General features: G+C 42.1%; 1 protein-coding gene across 2 annotated transcripts in view; it reads right to left on the minus strand.

The window, feature by feature from the left end:
• Positions 1 to 259: 259 nt before the first annotated feature.
• RBM17 (RNA binding motif protein 17) overlaps positions 260 to 26,476 on the minus strand; it is a 639,512-nt gene continuing 613,295 nt past the window's right edge. For both annotated transcript variants that reach the window (XM_044088811.1, XM_044088812.1), the window contains exon 12: positions 260 to 1,032. In XM_044088811.1, the coding sequence (XP_043944746.1) occupies positions 929 to 1,032 (104 nt within the window). In that variant the 3' untranslated portion in view covers positions 260 to 928. The remainder of the gene's footprint in view (positions 1,033 to 26,476) is intronic.

A 26,476-nucleotide genomic window follows, 5' to 3' on the forward strand; every position in this document is an offset into this window, starting at 1 on the left:
TGACAGCTATTTTGAACAAAATGGAATAATCAAGATGACAACAAACGTCAAACCACTCTATAAAAACAAGGATGAAATTCTGATGAACAAATGCAATATGTAATAAAATGTTAGTGACTGAATGGTCAGCATTACATAAAGTGGTCTGGCAAACAAAATGCACACAGTGAAGATTTTAACCGTGAAACAGCACTTTGGGATCTAAAACTGTAAAAGAACACACTGGTAATAGCTGTACTAAAGCAACTTACTTACATAATTGGGATGATTTTTTTTTAATACTTTTTACATACATTTTCTTTTTAACCATAAAAAAAAATCCATAACATATTTTTTCTCTCAACTTCTGCGGGAAAAGTTGCTCAAGAATGAACAAGTAGATACTATAATTTGTAGAGGATCCCACTTTGATGAAATAAAACATAAATGAAAGTTCAGTTAATTCTCAGCAGTGTAACATCATTTTCAAGTATCAGACCAAAGGAAATTAGTGCAATTTAATGCACTGTGGCTTGACCAAAGGTCTCTTCCAAATTCAACATAAGTATGAAGACGTATTGTAGAATATCCTCAACCAGTATCAGGCATCAGTCCCTAGCACAAAAGAAATGCTGAATCACATTTACAGCACTATTTGCTATACAATCTGGAGAGTAGGTCGGCACAAAAATGGTGTTTAAAGGACAAAGTTTTAAAAATATGCTTTAAAAATGTACATTTTAATGTGACAGGCCGGACTTCATCTATCGAAGAGAATGCTTTTAAAAAATTATGTTACAGGAGTAAGAAACTACAGATGTGAACAACCAGTCTGTTCTGTCCTGCCTTTTTCACCTGTAACCTTTACAACTATTGTCATGTTTGCAACAAGACCTAGGCTGGGAGATGGAAATGTTGGCAATGCTGATCAGCTGCTGCTTCATCTTCTCTACATGTTATCACCAAGGTCCAAGATTCTGAACTTATCAAGGTTGTAGAAGCAGGCCTTCACCACCCGTCCACCGAAGTACCTTCCATTAAGGTCAACAACAGCTAGAACAAAATGAGATACATTTAAAAATGCATGACCTCTTCAAAGACATTTAGACACGTTAAGTAAAACACAAAACACATTTTTAGCATGCTAACAGAAGCTTATGTTTTATGTTGACAATCATAGTAGTATTAAGTGCACTGATTTTTAATGGTTTGCAGCAATACAGAGTACAACACTGCTGAGCTTTTTTCCCCTCCTTAGACTGGGGCGGTATTATGTGGTGTGTCTGGAGCAAGTTAAAACATCTTTACATTTCTTGATGGTTTCCTTTAAACCTGCAGCATATACAACCAATACACATTAAATCAGCTGAAAATACTAAAGGACATCAACTTTCCAAATGTGACAATGAACCTGGTAAGATCTGCAGATGACAAAAAGCTGCTGTGGTGACCTTGGCATTTGTGAGAAATGTTAAAGCTGAAAACTGGTGATGAGAAAGTACAGTTGTGTAAAATCTTACCATAACAGCAGATGTCCTCCTCTTCACTGTTGCAGTCTTCTTTACATAAGGGAGCTCCTGTCAAATGTAACCCAACATCCGTCCAATATACCAAACACTTAGGAATTCACAGATGTCATACATCACATGTATGCTCCCCACGGAAGGAGTACAGCATAATGGTGATGTACAGACCTCAGAACTGAAAAGCCTCAGGAGGAACAACTGTCCCTAGGAAATTGGAGGAACATGTGCATCAAGGAGGAGAAAAAAGAAATGAATTCCTGGCCAGGAATGCAGAAGGAAAAGGGCAGAGCAGAAAGGTGAGAAGGGAGGGAGAGAACACTGCAACAGTGAAGATAAAGACACCTACTGTTAGTACTGCTGTGTAAAATCTTACCCTATGTACTTTCATACCACTACTACTTCTTGTCTTTCGGCTTTTCCCGGTTAGGGGTCGCCACAGCCGAACTCCGGTCCGCTAATGATTGGCAGTAGAGTTTTACGTGCTGGCTTGCCGGGCCTAACACACAACCTTCAACGATGGAATGTCCATTCACGCATGTCGTCACACAGAAGACACTCTAACTGAGAATCGAATGGGCAACGTCTAACTGTGAGGCGACAACGCTACCGCAGCACCACCACCGCAGTAACAAAAACTCAAGAGGAAACTCGGGAGGAGGAAGGCACAGAAGAGTTCTCTAGAAACCCATGCAGGATAGCTCTGGCAAAGCCAGCACTTGCTCTAGAAAAAACATCCAACTTGTAACGTTTAGTGAAAGTAGGAACAGAAACCCAAGTAGCAGCCTCAAGAATGGAATTGGTATTCAGTCCTTTGAAAAAAGCACCACAGGAAGCAGCAACTCTAGTAGAATGAGCCTTTAAAGAGGCAGAGACACATTTACAAAGGAATAACAAAAAAGAAATGGGCCATAGAGATACAGGAGGATATGGTTTATTTAGAAACTGATAAACCCAAAAATCTGGGATGAAAGGAAACAAAGTTGCTCAGATTTTCAAATGGCCTTGGTCTTATCCAAATAATGCTTCAGCTGCCTATGCAAATCCATGGCGTGCAGAACCTTCTGACTAGCCAAATGCAGAGAAAGTAAAAAGAAGGCAAATTAATAGACTGATTAACAGATAACTCATTAACCACCTTGGGCATAGAAGGATTAGCATGAAGAGATGCCCTGTTCCTAAGATAAACTAAGAAAGGAGGAACAGCCACAAGAGCCTGGATTTCAGATACTCTCTTAGCTAAGTAAGGGCCAAAAGAACAACAGTCTTCCAAGTACAATATTGCAAGGAAGCTCTTTGCTGCAGGCTCAAAAGGAGCCTGAATCAATTTTTCAAGCACAAAACTGAGGTCGAAGGAAGGTGGAATAGGCTTTTTGGGAGGCCTGATATGAAGATCACCGTTAAGAAATTGTTTGAACTCAAATCTAAAGGCATGAGGACAAGTCAAGGGCAGAGCAGCACAAACAGCTAAAAGATGAGCTTCAACTAAGAATATGCCAAATCAACGTGAAGCAATTTATACACATAAGACAGAACCAGAGGGATCCCCAGTAAAAAGGGATCCTAGTTAAGAGAAATGCACTAGACAGAAAATGTCTTCCATTTGGACAAATATAACTTCCTGTTAGTGGGTTTCCTGGCTTCCTACAGAACCCTAAGCAAGTCCTCAGAAAAGAGGTGCCTAAAAGGGATCAAAATCCTATCACCCACAGTGTCAGTTGAAGAGTGGACAAGTGAGGATGGAGAAGAAATCCATCGTCTTGTGTGAGAAGGTCCACCCCATGAGGTAACTTGTGGTGATTGTTCTGATGCCCCTACACTGGCCCAGTAATCAAGGAGCCTCAATCCTCATCACTGGCAACAGTGAGGGACGTACACAATGGGATGATGACAAGTATACATACACAGCGCAGTACAGTTTCCCTTAAGAGCACACAGAGATCACAGTCAGTCTGGAGCTGATTTCTGCCTCTTTCTCCAGATCCCCAGTAAGACTCCCCACTGGCACAGCTACAGGGTTAAGATCTCAGCAGAGTGGTCAAGCCAAAACCTCCAGCACCCTCTGTCCAATCAGTGCTTTGTGTCCCTGCCCAAGTAGCTGACACACACCGAGACTTCATTTATATACAAACACACAGACACTCCTGGGGAAGGCTAGCACAGGTTTACTAGCTATGCCCCCTTCTGCACAAACTATAAGGTAGTTATCACTGCCACCAACCACTACTTATCAGATACTCTAAGGCCCTTACAAAGGGTGCCCAATCCTGCTGTATAATGTTACTATTATCCAAATGGTAAGTGTGACCAAGAGCAAGGCTATTGGAGTGGCCTATACAGTGTCACCAAATACATACACAAGTACTCTAAGAGCTTAAATATCTCTAAACAAACCAGCCGCAATTGCAAGGTTTAAATATATTTAATTTGTGTCTTTCGGCTTTTCCCGGTTAGGGGTCGCCACAGCGGAACTCAGGACCGCTAATGATTGGCAGTTGATTTTTACGTACCGGCTTGCCAGGCCTGACGCACAACCTTCAACGAAGGTATGCCCATTCACGCATGTCTCCACGCAGAAGACGCTCTAGCTGAGAATTGAACCGGACAGCGTCTTACTGTGAGGTGACAACGCTACCGCAGCACCACCACCGCGGGTGTTTAAATATATTTAATAATAATAAATAAAAGAACAAGACAATACTCAAACAGCACAGTAACTACAGAGTTCAGAATTGCAGGAAATACTTTAAAACAACATTGCAGGACAGTCGCAAATAAATACAGAAAACATCTATAATCTTTACTATATTCCTATCTATATCTAAAAGATACTATGCCCTAAATAACTTACTTACATTGCAAGACAAATGCAGATGATGGATGTTTCTAGGTCCAAGACAAGATACAAAATGCACAGTCTTTCTCTGAGAGAGTTCTTAAATTAATAATCAACATTACTTCTGAGTTAGTTCAGATGACATCACTCTTTGTAACCTGACGTCAGTTCCCAGGCTAAACAGATACTTAGAATTTAACACTTCTGTGTCAAAATACACATCTCTCAAAAGTGTGCAGCTGCTAGTAAGTCACACTTTTACATTTGAAACCTAGTAATTATTTCTGTTTCAACACAACAGGAAAACCTCTAGCTCTACACATTGTGTCTGCTTGCTGCACTGAAATGGAGATAACACAACTGTAAACACTTCACTTTTCAGCTTACTTTCTTGAAGTTTTGCAAGTTAACTCTATTTCCAGCTTCTACTATTAAAGCATACTTTTCCACAGGTATATAGTTTATACACATTTCTGTTCTTTTCCAGTAGGGTATACTGTGGTTACATCCTTGAAGCTTAGTACATAACATACAGTTCAACACACACTTCTGCACCAGTAGTTTAATCTCCACATAACATATAATGATCTTATATTTGTAAGGCAATCATATGAATCATATTACTATTCACAAATGGCACATTATTATTTACAAATTTCCAGACAGCTAGGCTGGTAGTGTCACATTTTTATACAAATCATATTAATAATTTCAGGTTACATATAATTACGTACAACATTCCAGACAGCTAGACTGGCAGTATTTCCCTGGTGTCACAATTGTCCCTGGCTAAGTGAAGATGAAGGGCGAACAAATTTTGTCTGGGCCAAAAGGGAGTCACCAGCAGGATTCTGGTGGGAGTCCGGCTTGATCTTGAACGGGATCCTCGGTATCAGGGGAAGGGGAGGGCAGGCATAGAGAAACACCCCTTTCCAAGGAAAAGATAGGGCATCTATCTTCCAAGCCAGAGGTCTTGGAACTCTGGCACAGAAAAGAGGAAGTTGTCTGTTCAGAGGGGACGCAAAAAGATCTACCTGTGGAATACCTGGACAATGTCCAGAAACACATCTCTGTAAAGCATTCATTCATGACCTGTGTATTGGACCTACTCAAAGAGTCTGCCACTAGTCACTTGATACTGGACAGCTAGAGCCCAGACCTGAAGAGTGAGTCTGAAAAGAAGGTAGGACCACCCCCACCTGTTAATATACCACATCACTGTGGTTACTGTCTGTGAAGCCATGGAGAGCACATCAACAGTGTAAGGTTATAATGCTTTCCACACATTTAGGTGAGCTACTTCACAGGCAGGGACTAAAAGTGGAGGTGTCTCTATTTACATCAAAAATAACTATACTTCAAGACTGGTCAAACAGGACAATGCACTTGAACTGCTCTATGTTCAAAGCACCATAGGCAAAATACAATACCATTTCCTTGCAAGCTATAGGTCCCCCTCTATGACCCAGGAAACCCATATCATGTATTTAAACTTTTTAGAAACACTAACCATCAAACCCAATACCATATTCATGGGTGACTAATTACCCCGCTTTTAACTGGGAATCGTATACAACATCAAACGTATGTGCACATAGATTCCTGGATTTTGTAAATGCAAACTCCCTGGACAAGATAGTCACTACATCAACCAAGGGTGTAACCATACTGCATCTGGTCACTAATATGGGAGAGTGCTGCACACCCCCTAGTAATGTCAGACTACAAAATGATCTCCTTTGAAGTAAAAATAAAACCTGGACCCCCAGCTAAACCTGGAATATTCAGGAACTATTCTAAGGCTAACCTCCTGCTATTAAGTGAGAACCTGGCAAAATTTCAAGACCCCCTTAAACCCTGGTAACACTGCTGTCTATGCAGAACTGTTCACAGAAACCCTGTACAAGCATGTTAATAGCTGAATAGAGGCAGCTGCATCATCAGGAAGAAGTACAGAACTAACTCAAAAAACAAGCCACCCTGGTGGAATCACAAAATCAATAGGCTGTATAACAGGAGGAAGAAAACCTTGACATAAATTAAGAGGTGTAGCACCCAATCAGAATAAAATCACTCTCATCAAACTACACAAACACCCCAGAGGTCAAAAAGTCTACCAAAGTCAAATTTGAGGCAAGTTCGGCCTCCCAGGCCAAGGACAACCACAAAGTATTCTTTAGCTATCTCTGCAACCTCAAAGGCAATACACAATTGTGTGCAGAGCTCATTGTAAATGGCGCCACCTATACTGAGCCAGAAGCTATAGCAAACTTTCAGGCTGATAAATTCAGCTCCAACTTTACCCCTCTCTCTTCCTCAACCATCCCTCAGGAAATATCAAATATAATTTCCCTTGCTATCAATAGGAAACGGGTCCTTAATGCTCTCTCTCTAAGACCAAGAGCACTGCATCAATGGGTCCAGACAATATCCCATGATGCCTTTTAAATAGCATGAAACATGAACTATCAAGGCCTCTGGAATTACTGTTTAACTGTAGCCTCCAAACAGGCTTTATGACTCTTGAATGGAGAAAGGCAACAGTCATCCCCCTGCATAAAGGTGGACCATCTACAGACCCTGGAAACTGCAGACCCATAAGTCTCACCAGTCTTATATGTAAAGCTATGGAAAGAATTATCATGGAGATGATCAACAGAGATATAGTAAACCTCCAGACACTGGACACAACCCAGTTTGGTTTCGTCAAGGGCAGATCATGCCTACTTAACCTGGTGGACTTTTTTTGAGAAGGTCACCAAAGCAATGGATGAGGGCAAAATTGTTCACACTGCTTACCTTGACCTGGCCAAGGCATTTGACACAATACTCCACTCGGGCATTGTTGACAAACTCAAGAGGTTAGGTACAAATCCATATGTCACCCAGTGCATAGCCAACTAGTTCACAGACAGGACCCAGAAAATTAGAATTGGGGAGTCCATCTCTACAAAGAGGCCAGTCATAAGTGGAGTCCCTCAGGGATCAGTCCTTGGACCGCTCCTTTTTGGCATTTACTTCTCAGAAGTCAAGGCCAATGTCAGTGGTCTATGGCTGACTAAATTTGCAGATGATTGTAAATTAGGAGCTGTGACTGAATCTTATACTGACACAACTGTTCTCCAGGAGAGGCTGACACAGACAAACAACTGGTGTCACAGTCATGGACTAAAATTAAATGCCAAGAAATGTATAACAGTATCCTTTGGGAAGTAATCCATCCCTGGTAATTATCATAATGACAACACACCCCTTATAGTTAACCCAGTAGTTAGGGACATAGGGACACACATTGATAGTAAACTAGACTTTGACCATCACCTATCTACAATGGTGAGAAAATCATTCTATGTTGCACAACTTATAAACAAAGGTATGGCATTTGAGTCCAAGGAAGTCATTGTTCCACTGCATTTGGCATCCATTAGACTGGTCACTGAGTACAATGCTCCCCCTATGGTGTGTACCTATCAAGGCATATCCAACAACTGGAAAGTCCACAGAGGTTCCTCACTAAAAGAATACAGGGCATAAGTAAAATGTCCTAAGCAGACTGCCTCAGTGGCCTTTCCCTGTATTCCGTCTCCTACAGGCTTTTGAGGGGAGATCTATGCCTGGCATACACAGCTTTGTCAGGCCCAACTCTGATGGACCTCCTGCATATCCACAAAACAAACACCACCAGAATTACATATTAAAAAGACTTAAACCTTGCCTGTGACAAACAGAACCTGATGGAGAGATAGGTATTTGCTCCAGAGACTGCCCCATCTGTGAACAGACTCCCCATCCATATGAGGCAGAGTTCCTCCCTAACCCAATTCAAGTGCAACTTGGACAACTGGATGGGAAACTGGAAATTCATCCCCGGTTTGGCACCTATGACTCTAATAGACACAGGTAACCTGTAAATGGTTAATACCCCAAGCCCATGCTTACACTTATCACGGGTATCAGAACTTGTCAAAGATTTGGGCTGCATGGCTAGGCTTAAAAAGGCCCTTGTGGTTGTTAGCCTAGCCATGCATGAACCTATGAAGACTGTGAGAGGCACTGGAAGAAAGTGGGAATGAAAAGACAGAAGAGCTAAAAGGAGAGCTCTAATCTCTTTTTATGTTGATGTGATCTGACCTCTGATGGGGAGGCCAGAGACCCTGGACCCTGAGGGAACCCGAAAGAGGATCCCCACCCCCTGTCCAAGGCATGTGAAACAAGTTCCTGAGACTGCAGGTTGGAAAAGAAGTCCTGGGTTGAGAGAAAGCCGATGAATTCATCACTGAAGCACGAGTTTGAGACATGAAAGGAAGGCAAGGAAATCCAGTGGATAACTGTGCTGATGCCACACTGACTTGAGGAACCACTGTAGTTTTCACATATGGAGCCTGGCTAGAAACAGCACAGGAATGGTGGAAGCCATGACTCCTAGAACTCAGAGAAAATCCCTGGCTGTGACTGAAGCTGGTGGAAGAAGAGACTGAAAAAAGGTGATCAGAGAGAGGGCCTTGGGTGGAATGAGGGATGCCAGCACGTGAATGGTCTGGATCCTGCAATCAAGAAAAACATGATCCTGAGAAGGAACGAGGACTGATTTCTGAAAGTTTATGGTAAATCCCACATTTCGTAACAGACAAACAATAAAATGGAGGTGCTGAAGCAGGACCTCTGGGGATGAAGCCTGAATGAATAAGTCATCCTGCAGAAAGCAATGACAAGAGAAAAGTATCTGGTGAATACCCTCTAGGTAGTACACAGGCCAAAGGGCAAAGCAGACAACTGAAAATGCAAAGAAGAAACAGAAACATATAAACTTCCTGGAAAGGGGATGAATGGGGATGTGAAGGTAGGCATCTTTGAGGTCCGGGGATACCAAGAAGGCTTTGGGAAGAAGAGGGAAAAGGGTTTGAAGGGGACAATATCCAAAAGGAATCTTTAGAAAGATGTTGAGCTGAGAAAGGTCAAAAATGGGTCTCCAGGTGCCTTCTTTCCTGGAAATGAGGAACACCCTAGAATAAAAACCTTTCGCTTCCTGGGCAGGGGCCACAACTTGAATGGTGCCCTGAGGCAGAAGGCCCTGAAGTAGGTCTGGAAAGAAAAGAAGCTACTCCTGAGGAGGCTGAGGAATGCCCAGAAAAGGAGGAAGGGATTTCCACACCATGAAACATCCTTGGCGGATAATGGACAAAACCTGAGAGTCTTGAGCGACTCTTAACTAATTGGGAAGGGACAGGGAAAGACAAAGGGATAAGGGAACCTGGCCTAGGATAAATGGGAAGTAAACTGTCAGAACTGGTTTGTCTTGAAAAGGAAGCTTCTGAGAAGTAGGAGTGTGGTAGACTTAGCAGGGGATACACACCTAGAACCCTTTTGACCCTTATGAGGGCGGCGAGGCAGTCTCCGAACAAAATTAGATTTGAATGGATAATTACTCTTAAATGTAGGGATAGAAAAAGCAAAAATATGTTTCAATTCCTACAAAGTCTTCCCTTTATTCTGGAGGGACTTGAAAAGCTCAGCAGCAGCAGGAGTATACACCTTTTTGAGCAAACATTCTATGGCTCTACTGCCTTTATCTGAAGAAAGTGGTTTAGTAGATGGCAAAAGTTTAGAAGGTTTATCAAAAAAGAAAAACTACAGAAGGATCAGCAAAAGGACATTTCTACAAAAATTTACAATCATCAGGCACTTTATAAAATCTGTCAGGTTTCTTGAGAGCTGGATGTTGAGAATCAGGGGCAACAGAGGCTGTTGAAAATGTATCTAACAGGGCAGCCAAAACTGGTGGAACAGCAGAAAGTTTGGGAGACTCCATCTGGAGGAGTTCATAATACCTCTTTTGAATATCGGAAACGGGAGAACATTCACATTTGAAATATTCCATCATATGAGAAATATAGTATCCCCAAAGGAGAGTTCTAAGGGAGAATCTGGAAGAATAGGATCTTCCTCCACAGATCCATAATCCAAGCGAAAAGGGATTTCAGAAGAATATGACAAAGGATCTTCCCCAGAATCTAAATTCTCTTCAGAGGGCTCATGTGGCTAAGGCCATTAAGGCATTAAACAACTCCTGAGTAAAATCCTGCCATTCATGTTGGGAATCTTTAACAAGCAAAGGAATATGCTGTTTTTTCTTTTGAGGGACGTCTTCCCAAAAAAACCCAAGGAGGTTTGGACACTTGTTGACACTTAACCAAGTAGGAAAATCTCCTCCTGAACTAGGATTTGTGGTATCCCCCTCAGATGTAACCAGCTGAGGTTTACACTCAACATCCGGAGCAGACATTTGTAAGGCCTCAGAGGATGTGCAAGAAGTTGGATCCATGCCAGCCTCCCATAGGGTTGCAGCACAAGAGAACAAAAAACAGCAATCCTCTGGACTTTCACCACCCTCGAGAGATGTCCAGGGGAGGCAGAACAGTAGTCAAATCAGACCCGAGTTTTTTTGGCCCGTTTCTTGGCAGGTAGAACCTTGGAATGGGAAGACTCCACCAGAACACCTTGCACCAACAATTTTAGACATTGGCTCTCTATGTAAAGCGACAAGGAGAGGCAACTACGTAGGGCCTTGTGGACAGAACACTGCACATGGCCATGAGAAGCACCCAAACAAAAGAGACACTGAACTGCCTCCCACATTGACATTTTCTGTTTCTGGAAGACATGTAAACACGCCAAAATAAAAACAGAAGTAGATAAAGAAACCCAGGCTCAGTAACAAACACAGGAGGAGGAGTGTTCAGACTGATAATCAACGATGGCGTTCAGACTGGCGGCAAAGAAGTTTTAAGGTATGTACGTCACTTTTACGTACTACTCCTTGTGCGGGGAGCATACGCATGACGTACGATGTCTATAAATTGCTAAGCCTTTGGTATACTGGTCGGACATTGGACCACCCTTGGCAGGAGTACCCTTATGTAAAGAATACTGCAACACTGAAATGGAAGGATATCTAAGCAAACAATGACAAAAGCATTAGAGCATTATACGATTCATGCCAAAGAACTACTTTGGAAATACTAACAAGCTAAGATTTGGGAGAACAATGCTTAATTCCAGACTATACAAAATATGTAGTGCTGGAAAGAGCAGCAACTGTGAGTCTCATGCTATGGTCAAGGGTGATGCCACCTCATACAATACTTTCTGCAGATAATGCACACCAGCTTTAGAACCTGAAAGGGCAAATCCCTGACTGCTGATTGTTGTTTTCTGCTAAGGAGACCACATTGGATAGTAAAGCCATGGGTTACAAAGCTCAATGAAGCTAACACTCATTCCTTAACAGGGGGGGTGAGACTTGGGCTGGATCCAAGGGCAAAATGAAAAGTAAGATGTCCTGCACTTCCCAGAAGAATTATTTTTTGCAGTATTTGTTCTTCTCCATGTCTGCTGACCATCAAGGTCACCCTCATAAGCTTTTACCACCCATTCATTCCTTTTTATGGGACAACAGCAAGGTCTCCAATAGCCAACATTAAGACAGGTACTAGAGGAGTTTACCTTTTGAGCTCTGTTACTTCCCTGTGCAAAGATAAGGTATCAAGGGATTGGCTTACAACAAGCTGTTGTGAAGGCTTGTCACCCACTTGCTAGTGTTGTTACCCATATAGCCTCACCCCCCTTGAAGGCAAACACCTCGGTCCATCTTCCTTAAACCCAATGTTTCAGAGGACAGAAGGGATGGGCTAGTTTCCTTTTTTTTGTTTCCACTGTACAACCTCCTTCAGGACCAGTCAATGTACCCTGTTTATTTCCATGCAGGGAAAATATAAGCCAATCTGACTGACAAGTGTGAAGACAAAGTATAGTTCTGTTAAGAACTTAGCATAACTGTTGATATTCGAGTATGTTCACTGTTGTAGCAGGGATAACACTAGGGACTTTTGTTGCAGAAGACATGACAACATCTGGCTCAATTTCCGGAGTGCTTTTCACCCTTCCCCCTCAAGGCTGGACAGACACCCTCACCCTGAAAGTCAGTAAGTCTGTGGTATAAGAGAAGCAACCATCCCTGACATACTTGGTCCTTTTTTTTCTCATCAGTCCTACTTGTCTAGGCCGAGAGAATAGCACAAAGTGTCCAGACTTTGTATATGCCTCCAAATGAATGTCACCCCAACCAGTAGGCCCTCTCAAAGTTCCCTCTCTGAATACTAGGTCAACCTGAGAAGGGGGAGTTCATTTTCCAGAGGCAACACAGAGGGAAAGTAAGGACACAGGTGACTACATACCCATCCTAATGCTTGATATCTGAAGGCATTTAGTGTATCAGTATTTTGCTTAATTAGTGGCAGTAAAAAAATATGTTGCCATTCCGTGGACAACCGCCCTTCCCCTTTCTGCATTTTTGGCCAGCTAAACAGAGCTAACATTCTGCAGCCAATCTAAACAACTTTTTTCAGTGTGCTATATAACAAAACTTAAAGTATTCATACAGTTTTATGAACTTCATTTGTTTTACTTTAAAATGAATAACTCCACGATGACAGAGAGAGAATGTTCAAGAGGTATTTCTCAACTGAGAGGATGTGTTTCCGCATCTTTAAAACAATTGTTTTTCAGTTCCCATGTTTTATCAGACTATGAAAGTTCAAGAGAGTTAAAGATTAAAACAGGCAGTTGCCATTTTCTATATGTAAGGGTCTGAGACGTTTTAATTATACAGTCATTTTGGAAAATGGAAGCAAGCCAAACACTTTTACATGCCAGTAGCAGACATGATCAGCTCATGTCATAAAATTCTTTAGCTTTCATATCTTGCTGAGCTGTAAAACAGTATTCTACTACAGTTCGTGATGGTCACATGTGAAAATCCATTACTGAAAGAAAGTACTGCCTGAGATTATTTTGGATTGTATTACACTGTTAACACTCAATGCCAGTTTTGCAAGTACTACAGCTGCAGTCTTCCTCTTGTCAGATATTGATGGTGTATTTTCATGAGTGAAAGTGCTGCTGATTTTATTTCATTTGAGGGTTTTATAGCAAGACACATAATAAGTAAATAAAATAAGACTTGTAGTAGAAATGTCTTGACCTTGTGTCATTAAGGCCCTTTTTCCTACACTTACAGTTGTGCGATGGACAAGGAATGTCGGAAGACTCCCTGCAGCTTTTAGACTCAAAGTATATTTTTGGGTAGTGCAGTCTACAAAACTCCAGTCAGTGAAGTAAAGAAGGTGCATGTACAAAAGAAAAAAAAAACAGAGCTATATAACTAAACTGTAAGCAGAGGCTAACTATGTTTTTACACTAGCACAGTCCCTGTTGATTTTGGGGCAAGGGAGGATGTCGTATTTTAATTAACCAACTCATAAACATTTTTCTAAGCTGTCCTCTAAAAATTTCTCCTTTATCTTCTACCACCATGTTTAGGTAACTGTCACTGAAAGAACTCTGAGCAAAGACCACTAGTAAATGCTACCAAGGCATGGTAGATAGACAGACCATAATCAATTACATGATACCAGTTTGTTCCCAATAAAGAGCATTCAACAGTATTCATAAGGAGCCTTTCAGAAAAAAAAAATTTCACTACATTTCTGCTTAGACATTTCAACACAACAAACTTACCAGAAGGTCTGTTGCTGCCCAGCATCTATCCCTCTCGATAGGTTTTTTTTTTTTTTTTTTTTTTTGGAAGCATTAGTCCAAGGGTCATCCTCCTTAGCACAGTTTCTGTTTGTTTTCTACTGCACCCCTAGTTATCTAGATTTATATTTCACCATATATACATTATATTTAATATTTTTCTAATCAGTACTATGTCAACTACATCTCATAACTAAACCTAAACTTACCATAGCTCACATCTCTCTGCTGCAAAGCAACTCTACACAGCAGCCGTACCCAGTTACAAATATTCACCTCTGCCAGTCTTTCTTCATTCCTTATAGTAGCATCTCTACCTCCTCCTTTAACAACCTACCTCAGCCACATTACATCGTTCACATATATCAAGCTACATTTTCCTGTTTCTTCTCACCCTTGTATCACTTCTACTTGTCTACTTAAATCATATCACATCCTATCACTCCATATGCATACTTCAGCCTGAAATCCTATCCCACACAGAAGACATACAGCCACACCCAGTGACGGCAGCCATATTGGTGCAGCACTATTTCACCCTCCCACCCCACCCCCCCATTACAGACTAAGAAACGCAATTATTTAAAACTGTGAGAAGTAATTAAATGTACACTACATATATGCTGTCTCTGTTCCCAGAAGAATAAAAAACAGATACTAAGGAATACAGGTACCCTCTCCATCTCCTAATAACTCTATGCAGTGACATTCACCCAAACTCAGGCCCCTGCTGCCCAGCTTTGTGCACAGTTTCAAATTGCATGCTGTGTGACACCTGCTCTACAGCCAACATCAGTGATAGTCCTTGTCTGAAGATGGCCAACATAAATATCCACATTTTCTTAAAGGACAACGGGATTATATTATTAAATACTCACCTTCTCTGCTTTTTTTCTCCCCATTTATTGCCCTGTTATGAATAAAAAAAAATAAGCATTTAAAATATTTTAAACTGACTGTTTCTGTCCACTAGAACAGTGCCTTATTGTACTGTAGTGGTTTCACTTTCAAAAAACTTTTGTCCCACCCTTGCTGCAGTCTCCAATTCATTGATGTCATCAAGGCCAGGGAATACAGGTAGTTTTATGGCCATTTCCCTCCCCAAACTGACATCACCACTACCGTCCTAAAAACCCACTCATGTTGTGATGTCACAGCTCCCTGGTCCTTCCCCTACCAATACAGAAAGTAAAGGCTAGAACAAGGAAACAGTACAGGAGTCTGTTGGGAGGGTGGCCTAATGGTTAAGGTGTTTGTCTTACAAACACAAGGTACAGGGTTTGAGTCTCACAAGGGATAATTGGCTAGGCTTAAAATGGCTCGCAAGGGCAGTTAGCTTAGTACTAACCTATGAGCCTATGAGCCTATGAGGAGTCAAGTCTCCTGCTGTGAGCCGTCACTCACAACACGTAACAGATCAAATTAACCTTAGCACTTTGACAGCTACGGAAGTTAGGTGTGAAGGGGGATGGGATAGGAATCAAACTATTACAATTCAGGCTTCACAAAAGACTGCAGTTTAGCCATTCTAAAAAGAAGCAGCAGTAAAAAGCATTTTGAAAGTCTGTTCTGTGGCATTTGCACTGTTTGTGTTTTAAGTAGTCACTGAACAGCATGAATTGTTACTTAAAACTAAATGATTGAAAGACAGCAGTGTATGCCTGTAAATTCAATGCAGTGACAGGAGCTTTAGGAAGAAAGAAGCCTGTGTGATGTAATTTTTACAGGCAAGCACTGCATTGTGGGATACCTAGTGGCAGACTAAACAATCAGAATTACTTCAAGATGCCAGACCCCATGTGGTCAGACTTAGAAATTACATATAAAAATATTTAAAAACATGTAAATAGTCCCAGAGTGATGTTAAAATGTAAGAAACACCAAACCATGATGAAATAAACATCTTTTTTTGAGTCTGTGGGTGCAGTTCTCCTTTAAATAAAATGCTAAAACTCCATACTTGTGCTTCTCAAAATCCCACACACATTATTGCAGTTACTGAAACATGGCTAAAATAACAAATGACGCAAATAGTGCCCCAAGGATAGAATATCATTTGCACTGACAGAACCAAGAAAAGGGTGGTAGTGTAGCGATCATTTATGCTAAACACTTTGAAATCTTTTCTTCTCTCACAGAAATTCACCTCTAAGAAAGCAGAAGTCTTGGTCCGACTTTTAAAAATCAATAAAAAAATCAGTATGCATCAAAATCCTGTACATTTCTTGAACTACTGTGTCCACTATTGAGGATATTCCATCCAGGGCAGCATAAAATATAAGTAAAAAAATAAAACTCATTATAGCTGACTTCAACTTCAGCTGCCCCACCATAAATCAAGATTCATACTCCCTATGATGACCCTCCACTGGACCAGTAATCAAGGAGCCTCAATCCTCACCCCTGGCAACAGTGGGGGATGTTTACTAAGAGGATGACAAGTACACACACAGTATTTCCAGATGCAGCTCTCTGCATCAAGTGCATTTTCCCTTAAGAGCACACAGAGACCACAGTCAGTCCAGGGCTGGTTTCTCCCTCTTCCTCCAGATCCTCAACAAGACTGTCCACTTCTACAGCTATACAGTTGAGTCCTTAGTCAGGGTTCTAAACCAAGTCCTCCAACACTCTCTCTGTCCAACCACTCTTTTTGTGTCCCTGCTCAAGTAACTCACACACACACACACACACACACACACACACACACACACACACACACACACACCTGGGAAAGGCTGGCACAGGTTTACTAGCTATGCCCTCTTCTGTCCAGACTATAAGGTAGTTAGCACTGCCACCAGAAAGTACAGTTTTGTACCTACCATAAATGTAGATGTTCGAGTGCTAATACAGCTGCAGTAATCACAGATGGGTTTTCAGCCGTCAGGCGGTCCCTCGGTCGGCCGAATTCCAAAGTCTTGGTCCGGCGTCGGTTGTCGTCGCTTACTCTGCTGACGTCAGGAAGGCCAGAGTATATAAGACACAGCCGACGCCATGTTCTTCAGTCTTTCTTGCCCCAGATGTCAGGTGCCCCCAAAAGGAAGGCAATACATAAATAAGGCTTATCCACATATGCAAGCAATGCAATGTAATGCAAGATCAGTGTAAGCAAGCAAATAAAACATAGCAGGATAACCCAGTCAGGAGGTATGAACAGGTTGTTAGGCCCCATGCCCTTACCAAGAGGGGAAGGTGGGAGGGAAACCTGTACTGCAGCTGTATTAGCACTCGAACATCTACATTTATGGTAGGTACAAAACTGTACTATGTTCATCGTGCATACAGCTGCAGTAATCACAGATGGGTAGAGTCCCAAAGCTATGCATAGGGTGGTAGGTACTATGAGGAACTGGGTTGAGCCAGAATGCCCTGCAAAACAGCAGTGGCAAAGCCTGCTCTTGTTCTGGAATATAAGGGCAGGTGGTAGTGTTTTGTGAAGGTATGTACAGAACTCCAAGTGGCTGCCTTCAAAATATCCTTAGTAGGCACACCTCTGAGGAAGGCTGTAGAGGTGGCTGTGGCCCTGGTGGAGTGAGATCTGATACCAGTAGGGACAGATTTCCCATGATAGGAGTAACAAAATCGTATGCAGTGGCCAATCCACTTGGAAATGGTCTGTTTGGTAACTGGTTTCCCTTGAGCCCCTACGGCATAGGACACAAAAAGTTGTTCTAATTTCCTGAAGGACTTTGTTCTGTCCAAATAGTAACGTAGCTGCCTATGGATGTCTAAAGAGTGAAGCAGCCTTTCCCCTTTGTTTTGAGGGTTAGGATAAAAGGTAGGTAGGTGTATGGCTTGGTTTAAGGCTACCCTGGATACCACTTTTGGCATAAAAGATGGATTAGTACGAAGGGAAACCCTATCCTGATGGAAGATGAGGAAGGGCTGCACCGCCATGAGGGCCTGTAGTTCAGAAACCCTACGAGCTGAAGTGATGGCCAGAAGGAAAGCTGTTTTCCAGGACAAATATTGCAGATCTGTTGAGGCAGCAGGTTCAAAGGGAGGCAATGTTAATTTTTCTAGTATGTAATTAAGGTCCCAGGCTGGTATTGGTTGCTTCCTTGGAGGTCTTATATTCTTAGCCCCTCTGAGGAACTGCCGTAAGAGTGGGTGAGAGAATAAAGGAGGATCCGTGTTGAATTCTGCAGAAATGGCTGAGGCGTGTATTTTAATGGAAGAAAATGAAAGTCCACTGTTCAGCAGTTCAGCTAGGTACTGTAAAACCTGAGGCAAGTTCAATTTTCTAGGGTCCTGTCCTCTTTTCTCATTCCAACAGCAAAACCGCTTCCATTTTGCGGAGTAAGCTTTTCTAGTAGATGGTCTTCTGGCCTCCAAAATGACATCCTGCACCTCCTTGGAGAGTAGGGTCTGTTGTGGTGTTAAGGAATTTTCCATGCAGCGAGTTTGAGTGTTTTCAGCTGACTGTGAGGGGTTTTGTAGCTGTTCTGAGTCAGCAGAAGAGGTATTAGAGGCAGGGACCAGGGAGGAGTATGTGTTAGGCTCCTCAGGAGTGGATACCAGTGTTGCCTTGGCCAGTCTGAAGCAATCACTATCATCCTCGGTTTGTCTGTTCTTGCTTTCAAAAGCACCTTGGGCAGAAGAGGCAGAGGTGGGAATGCATAAACTGTCCATGTTGTCCAACTGAATGAAAGGGCGTCCACTTTCCAGGCCTTTGGATGGAATGTCCTTGAACAAAACTTTTTCAATTGATGGTTCCTGTGGGAGGCAAAAAGATCTATGTCTGGCCTCCCCCACGCTTGGATTATCTCCGTAAACACCTGTGGATGTAGCTTCCATTCGTGTGGATCTGTCATATTCCTGCTCAGAGTGTCTGCCAGTGTGTTTTCCAGTCCTGGCAAGTACTGTGCTTGAAGTTCGATTTGTCTTTCCAGAGCCAAGTTCCAAAGAGCCATGGCTAGTCTGCACAAGGGGTATGAATGTGTTCCTCCTTGTTTGTTTATGTACCACATTACTGTGGTGTTGTCTGTTCTTATCAGTAATTGTCCTGGATGCAGGAAGTCCTTGAAAGCTGTAATTGCATTTATTACTGCTAGCATTTCTTTTGATTGATGTGAAGGTGCTTTTCCTTTTGGGACCATCTGCCCTGAATGCACCTGTCCTTCATGTGCGCCGCCCAGGCGTAATCTGAGGCGTCTGTGGTTATGACTTGTTTTGCTTGAGGCTTGCAGAATGGAAGGCCTGTGTTTACTTGACATGCTTGGGCCCACCATAGAAATTCCTTTTGCAGACATGGAATTATTGGTATAATTGCTTCCAAGCTGCGACTGTGTTGAGACCATAGATTTTTTAGGTACCATTGAAGTTTCCTCATATGCAGCTTTGCACATGGGATTAGAAAAATGCAAGATGCCATGAATCCTAGAGCCTGCAGGATTTTCCTTGCAGTAAGCCTGGTACTTTTTGCTAGTGTTTTGAAGTACTGAGATAATTGCCCTTGTTTTTCTGGCGTAAGATATGCCATCTGGGTGTTTGTGTCCAAGCTGGCACCCAGGAAGGTTATTTTCTGAGATGGTGTTAGCCTTGATTTCTCCTTGTTGATGGTGTATCCCAGAGAAAGCAGTAACCGTGTCACATATGCCAGATGTTCCAGTAGTATGTGTTTGCTGTCCGCTTGGATCAGGCAGTCGTCCAGATAAGGGTAAATTTGTATCCCTTGAAGTCTGCAATAGGCAATCACTGATGCCAGGCACTTTGTGAATACTCTGGGCGCAGTAGATAAGCCAAAGGGCAATGCAGAGAATTGATAGTGGATTGAACCTGCAAGAAATCTGAGGTATCTTCTGCAGCTTTGTCTAATTGGGACATGCAGGTATGCCTCCTTGAGGTCCAATGTTACCAGCCAAAACTCCTTGCCCAGCATGGGAAGAAGTTGCTGTAATGTGAGCATCTTGAATTTTGTGCAGTAGAAAAGTGTTTAGGATGGATAAGTCCAGAATGGGTCTCCAGTCGGTTCCTTTTCTTGGTACCAGGAAGAGTCCTGAATAAAAACCTTGACCTTGTTGGTGTGTAGGTACCTTTTGTATAGCTCTCATGTTTAGGAGCTTTGAAATTTGCAGTTGTGCCTCTACCCTTTGATTTTGTGGCAGGTTTGGCATGCCTCTCATTTTTGGAAGAGTGTGAAATTGAAATTTGTAGCCTCTGTTTATAATGTCCAGTATCCATTTGTCTGCTGTGACAATATGCCAATTGCTTGCAAATAATGCTAGTTTCCCTCCCAAAGGTGCTGCCAGCTGAGACTTGCTTGGCATGGAAATGAGGGAGTCATTGGGTTTGCTTCCTGTATTGTTGTGCACTGTCTTCACCACCTCTTGGTGCTGGAGATTGCCATTGTCTGCCTCTATATGATCCTTGTGACTGCCCTCTGCCCCTTGTGCGTCTGTATCTACCTCTTTGGGGCTTGTCAGTGGCTGGAAAGGACCAGTTTTTTGAAGGCCAATTCCTGCTAAATCGTGGTGGCTGGACCTGTAAGAAAGCTTTCACAGTTTGCATAGATTTGGCTTTTTCTTCCATTTTTCGTAGTATATCCTCAGCATTAGTACCAAAAAGTACATCCTTTTGTAAAGGAGCATCAAGAAGTTTAGCTTTCACATGATCAGGCAAATTTTGTTCCCTAAGCCAGGCATGTCTGCGAATGACTGATCCTGTAGCAGACACTCTACTGGAGGCCTCTAGGGCATCATAACCACATTGTAAGGTGTGTTTGCCCACTTGTTCCGCACTATGCATCATATCCTGTAACTCTTTTAAATCTGGTTGTTCAGGTTGAGACATTTTGTTTTTTAATTGTGATAACAGGAACTGTTGATATTTAATCATATGAAACTGGCAGTTTAAGGCCCTCATGGCTAGGGTGGCCGAGGTATATACCTTCTTACCCCACCTTTCTAGAGATCTAGATTCTCTTTCTGCAGGAAGTGGATTCTTGGCAGTGGAGGCCTTTAATCCCTTAGGGCCTTGTGAAATGGTTTCAGGGTCAGCATTATGGCCTTTGTAGAGAAATTGGTGAGAACTGGGTACTCTGTAATATCTATCAGGCTTTACTGGTGCAGGAGGCAGAGAATCAGGATTAAGACAAGCCTCCGAATAGACATCATCCAGTACCTCCAAAACAGGGGTATAGCCAGAGGTCTGTGCTGAGGTAACCAAAGAAATTCCCTAAGTCTTTTCTTGGAATCTGAAAAGTCTTGGCCTTCCCAATGGAAGTGTTCCCTCAAGGTGTGTAAGGTTTCCCCAAAAGAAAAATCCTCAGGGGGGGATACAGAAGGAATGGACTGTTCTGCATCCGAATCCTCAAAAGGGGAGTAAGAGTGTTCCTCTGCATCAGAATGTTCTGATAAAATGGATCCCTGATCAGGAGAGGGGGATTCTTCCTCCACTCTGGGTCTCTTGTCAGGAGGGGGCTGAGAACCTCTGATAAGAGTTATTAGATCCTCAGCCATTTTAAGCATCTGTTTCTTAGGCATGGGTCCAGGAGATGGGCCTTGAGCAGCAGGCCTAGTGTGATGCCTGGCTGTTTTGGATTTAGTAAAGGCCTTAATAGAAAAAGAAGATGAAGGCCTAAATACACCATGGGTGGAGGTGGACCTGTCCACATTAGTAGGCTCGACATAAGCCGGGGCTTCGGTTGTAGTCTGGGAAAGGGCCGATGACCCAGCGGTCTCGGGTACAGAAGACACCGCCAAAGGAATGTCGTCGGTAGTCAGGGACTGCAAAGGCGTCTCGCTGAGAACCGGACCACGTGTAGCCTGTTTCGGCGTGGTGTCGGTAGAGACCGCGGGCCTCGCGTGTCGGTCCTTTTCCTTGCGTTTTTTGGATAAAATGGTAGTCGGAGTGTCCGACGACATTTTACAGTCAAAAGCTTTACCAAAATAGTGTTGGGCGAACTCCGCCCGACGCTTGATAGTGCGTCTATTGAAGGTAGCGCAAAAGCGACAGCCCGAGATGTCGTGGTCTGGGCCCAAACAAGGTATGCAAAGGGAATGGAAATCCTTATGCGGTATTTGCTTCCACAAGAAATACAATTATTAACTTTTTCTGACATCGGTCTGAGGCAAGAAAAGTTTCCCCAACGGGGTACTTAGCTTTAGTGAAGACTTCGGTTCCAAATATTTTCGTAATTCAGGAGCTGGCCGACCGGCACTTGCGAACTGCTTCTGCTTCGGGCACCGCGAGGCAAAAAAGACTGGAGAACATGGCGTCGGCTGTGTCTTATATACTCTGGCCTTCCTGACGTCAGAAGAGTAAGCGACGACAACCGACGCCGGACCAAGACTTTGGAATTCGGCCGACCGAGGGACCGCCTGACGGCTGAAAACCCATCTGTGATTACTGCAGCTGTATGCACGATGAACATCCCCTTATCAACTACTTTAAGGCCCTTAACAAAGGGTGTTCAATTTTACTCTGTAATATTAGTACTAATACAAATGGTACAAAGTACACTCAAAACTTAAATATCTCTACACAGATCAGCCACAATGAAAGGTTTAAATATATTTAATAACAAATAACAAGACAATACTAAATATATATTCAGTGACAGAGCTCAAAACCACAGGGAATATTTAAAACAACACTGCAGTACAGGCTCACACAAATAAAGAAAAACATCTAAACTAAATTTTACTATATTCCTGACTGTATCCAAGAGAGTTATACTGTCCCCTAGAAACTTACTTCATTAGAGCAAGGCAGATGTGGTGAATGGATCTTCTAGTTGTTGTCATGTCCAAGACAAAATTCATAATGCTCTGTCTAAGACTTCTCAAAATAATATCTCAAATATTACTGCTGGGATAGCTTGCAGAATGACATAGATTTCTAATACAGTTGTAACACAAGCACCTTATAGAAATCATTTTGATATTCACCAATAACATATAATTATTTACAAAATTGCAGCTTTCTGTGCTGGCAATCTCCTTTCATCACACTCCCAAACTCTTAATCTTTACAACTTCACCCAAACAGTGTCACCCCAGTTAGATAGAAATAAAGCCAACTAAAAAATGCTATACTAGATCAGCTTCTGGCAAATGCTCCAAACAAAATTAGCCAAGTTGCTTTACTCCTCGATTAAGTGACAACAGTGGAATAAAACCCCTAAAACTAACCACTTTTAACACAATAAGAGACCTAAAAAACAAACCTTTATTCATTCATAACATAGCTCAAAAAAACTGTAACTGGTACCCCATAAAAACTTTCCATTTTGAACAAACTACTAAAATGTTTATTCATTCATAGCATGGGCCTGTTCATCCCCTACTGGCTAGAAACTCCTTACTGTCATCAGCTGTTATCCTTATGTTGTATGCCAGTAACCTAACTCTTCTCTGTACTCTCAGCAATAGTACGTATTCCCCCGACAGCACCATTTACACAGTGAAAATATTCCCATTTGAACTTTCTTGTGCTTCCTTACATTACCCGTAAGCTAACACTACCCTTTGCCTCCCACCAGATGATTTCTCATTTGGAGGCAAATTTCAGTAAATTGAAGGATTTCTTCAAATGGAAGTCTAAGGATTACTGTTATGTTCAGAAAACATACAAGAAACTTCTTGGTTTGTCAGAGTCAAAACTCTTAGCTATTCGTTCAGTGGCTGAAGCCTTGACGGATACAATACATTCACCAGTGCTTTTTTGGTGCCAGTCTCACAATTCTTGTCCCTCTGGAAGCCCAAACATTTTTACAGGGTTACAGACTTCTTTAAGTATTCATACAAGAATCCAGTTGCTCATCCAACTATGGTGTCCACAGATTCCAGCAAGGAATTTGCTGGGGCTCCAGCAGGAATCCTCTTCCTATTGTCACACTGACACTTTTGCCACCATAGCTTCTGGGCTGTGACTTGTCAAATATCCATGTTAGGACTTTCCTGTCCATCTGAAGGACAGGAGTGAGGAGATGGAGGACAAGGCCATGAAGGATGGAGATAAATTTATGCAATCACACCTCCCATGTTAGCAAGCATTCTGTCGTATGTTGCTATGATGCATCATGCAGGGCAGCACCAATGGGGTCATTTATTAGAAGACACTTGGCTGAAAGCACAGTCTTTGCCAGATCATGTAGGAACACACATTCTGAATACCCTATTAAAAAAGGAACTGCATTTGTTTGCTCTCTGCTGAACTGATATTTAAGAAACTATAGGAAAAAAAAGGAAGACAGTGCTGTCTTTGAAAGAACTCTCTTCATCCTCTGCCATATACAGTAGAAATACATTTCTATGACTTGATGTTTTCCAACAGAGGCAAGACAAAGTCAAGCAGCCAGAAAGGAAGGAAGAACAGTTCAGAAGACAATTGCAAGCTGATCAAAAGGGAAGCCTGGGTGCCCTCAGGGTCGAGAGCTGTGTTGAGTCACATCTGTTCCCTTATCAGATAGAAGAGCATAAGGGAGCAGCTATGACTCAACACAGCTCTTGCCTCTCAAAGCACACACTCCAGTCTTATATTCTCTCCAAAATAAAAAGCTAAAAAAAATGTCCACTACCAATTCCATCTAGAAAATAGGTTCTTTGTGACTGTTTGTAAAACAGTAGAAGAATATTGCTCAGGTGAATCTTGGGGCAGTGGTATAGACTCTACTTTGTAAAAATACCACTGTCCTCTGGTATTCCCCACTTATCCAATAAACAAAGATATCTAGTCGGACATGTACTACTAGACATTCTGAAACAGGGAATTGGACTACAAGAACAGGAAAAAACACACAGTATTTTACTCAAGACTGTTTGTATTCCCAAGAAAATGCACTTGGTTAAGACTTGTACACATGCCATATGGCTAAACTTTAAAACAAGTTGCCATCTGCCCTCAGACAACCTCAAACTCAAAACAGTATTGAAATCTCTCCACATTCATCTGCTTACCTCGCAAGTCTGCTTCTGTTCTTCTGTTTAATCAGTTATTTTTTATTTTACATTTGTTAACTGGGAAAGTCCGACTGGATATAGGTCCATATTCAGCGGAGGCCGGGGAAGAAAAGCTCCAGACATACATTACATGTAAACATACAGTGAAGTATTACAAAATGGACATTTGTTTAACAATAGATAAGAAATAGTTCGAAATTATAAACTTTTAAAAGGGAGAACACATACAATTTTAGTGGTTCTCATACATTTTAGTGGTACATGGTTGTGTCAAGTTATCATCCTTACTTTAGTACTTTCCAGTAGGTAAGAGACATATAATCAGTTTTCTAAACAGTTAATGAATCAGAGTAATACAATGAAAGTTTCTTCCTGTAATAAGGTTTTCATTTATATTTGGTATTTGAGTAGGGATTAGTCAGGGGGTGTACAGGGATGAAGCCAAAGCATTTTTAGGTGTTTTTTAATTCCTCATACTACCTCCTCTTCTCGAACTGCAGAGTTTCTCCTCTCATCAGTACCTGTAGAAATGTGTCATTTCATAACTGTTGATGTGAATGAATCCTTACCCATTTATTTTCTGTAGCCTTAATCATGCAGTTTAATAATGCAATTCTTCCTAACCCCGTTTGACACTCTGCTCTAGATTTTTACACATTTTAGTCTGAGTCTCTGTCAACATTTAGCTCTTGTTCGCTTTCTGTTCTCATACTCCTCTTCCTGCTGTTCTACGACTGCAAACCTTAACCACTTCCTCTACTGCAGTCCCCTTTTTTATTACTTTCTTTTCTGACAAATGCTATTTGTCATGCTTCACCTAAGCACCCAGTCTATGTTGAATCTGTAATCAGTATTTTTCAACTGCTGTTTGTACTAACAAAGGGTCTGCTGTAATCTCTTTCTGTGTTTTACTTCCACTAAATATATTTTTGGAGCTTTTCTCCCTGGGCCTCGGCTGAAAAGGGGTCCTGCATGACCCAGTCAAAACTTCCTAGCAACCAAATGTAAATAAAGTAAGAAAAAAGGTAGCCAATGTTAGACATATCAAGGCTAAACAAGTTTTTTAAAATTTGCCAAAATGTATGCATGTCACAGTGCTGCAGAGAGATGGAACCCTGACTGCAGCTCAGGCAGCCAGGGCACGAATGGCTTCCCTGGCACTTGAAGAGCCAGCCAGGTAGGGGGATGAGTGAAAGGACATGGCCCGCTCACCTCTCCCAGGAAGAAGGTGGCATTTGCATGCAAACAACCCCTTGTGCCATGGGGCGGAACTGTTTTAAGTAATGCCTTTGCAGAAGTGAGGGGAAGTCTACAATGAAAAGCCCCATTGCCCATACCCTTCCCTTTGCCTCACCAGATGCGCATAAGGTTCAGATGAGCAAGAAAAAAATTCCAACCACCCCAGTGTTTGTCTGGATGATTACCCCTCTTGGTTGCCTGCTGTAGAGTGAAGAGAACAAACAAGCCGACTGTGTGAGAGAGGGTTGTATAACCTGCAGAATGTTATAAAAAAGTGCCAAAATTCAGAGTACTAACCTTTCAGGCCTTTCGGCCTCTTCTGTTCCCTCAAGCCTTCCTAGTTAGCCTAAATCTGAAAGATGCTTAAAGTTCACATGCATATAACAGACAGATGAACTTCA

Source organism: Protopterus annectens, chromosome 11.part0, assembly GCF_019279795.1.
Source record: "Protopterus annectens isolate FY-2018-M chromosome 11.part0, PAN1.0, whole genome shotgun sequence".
NCBI classification, from domain to species: domain Eukaryota; kingdom Metazoa; phylum Chordata; order Ceratodontiformes; family Protopteridae; genus Protopterus; species Protopterus annectens.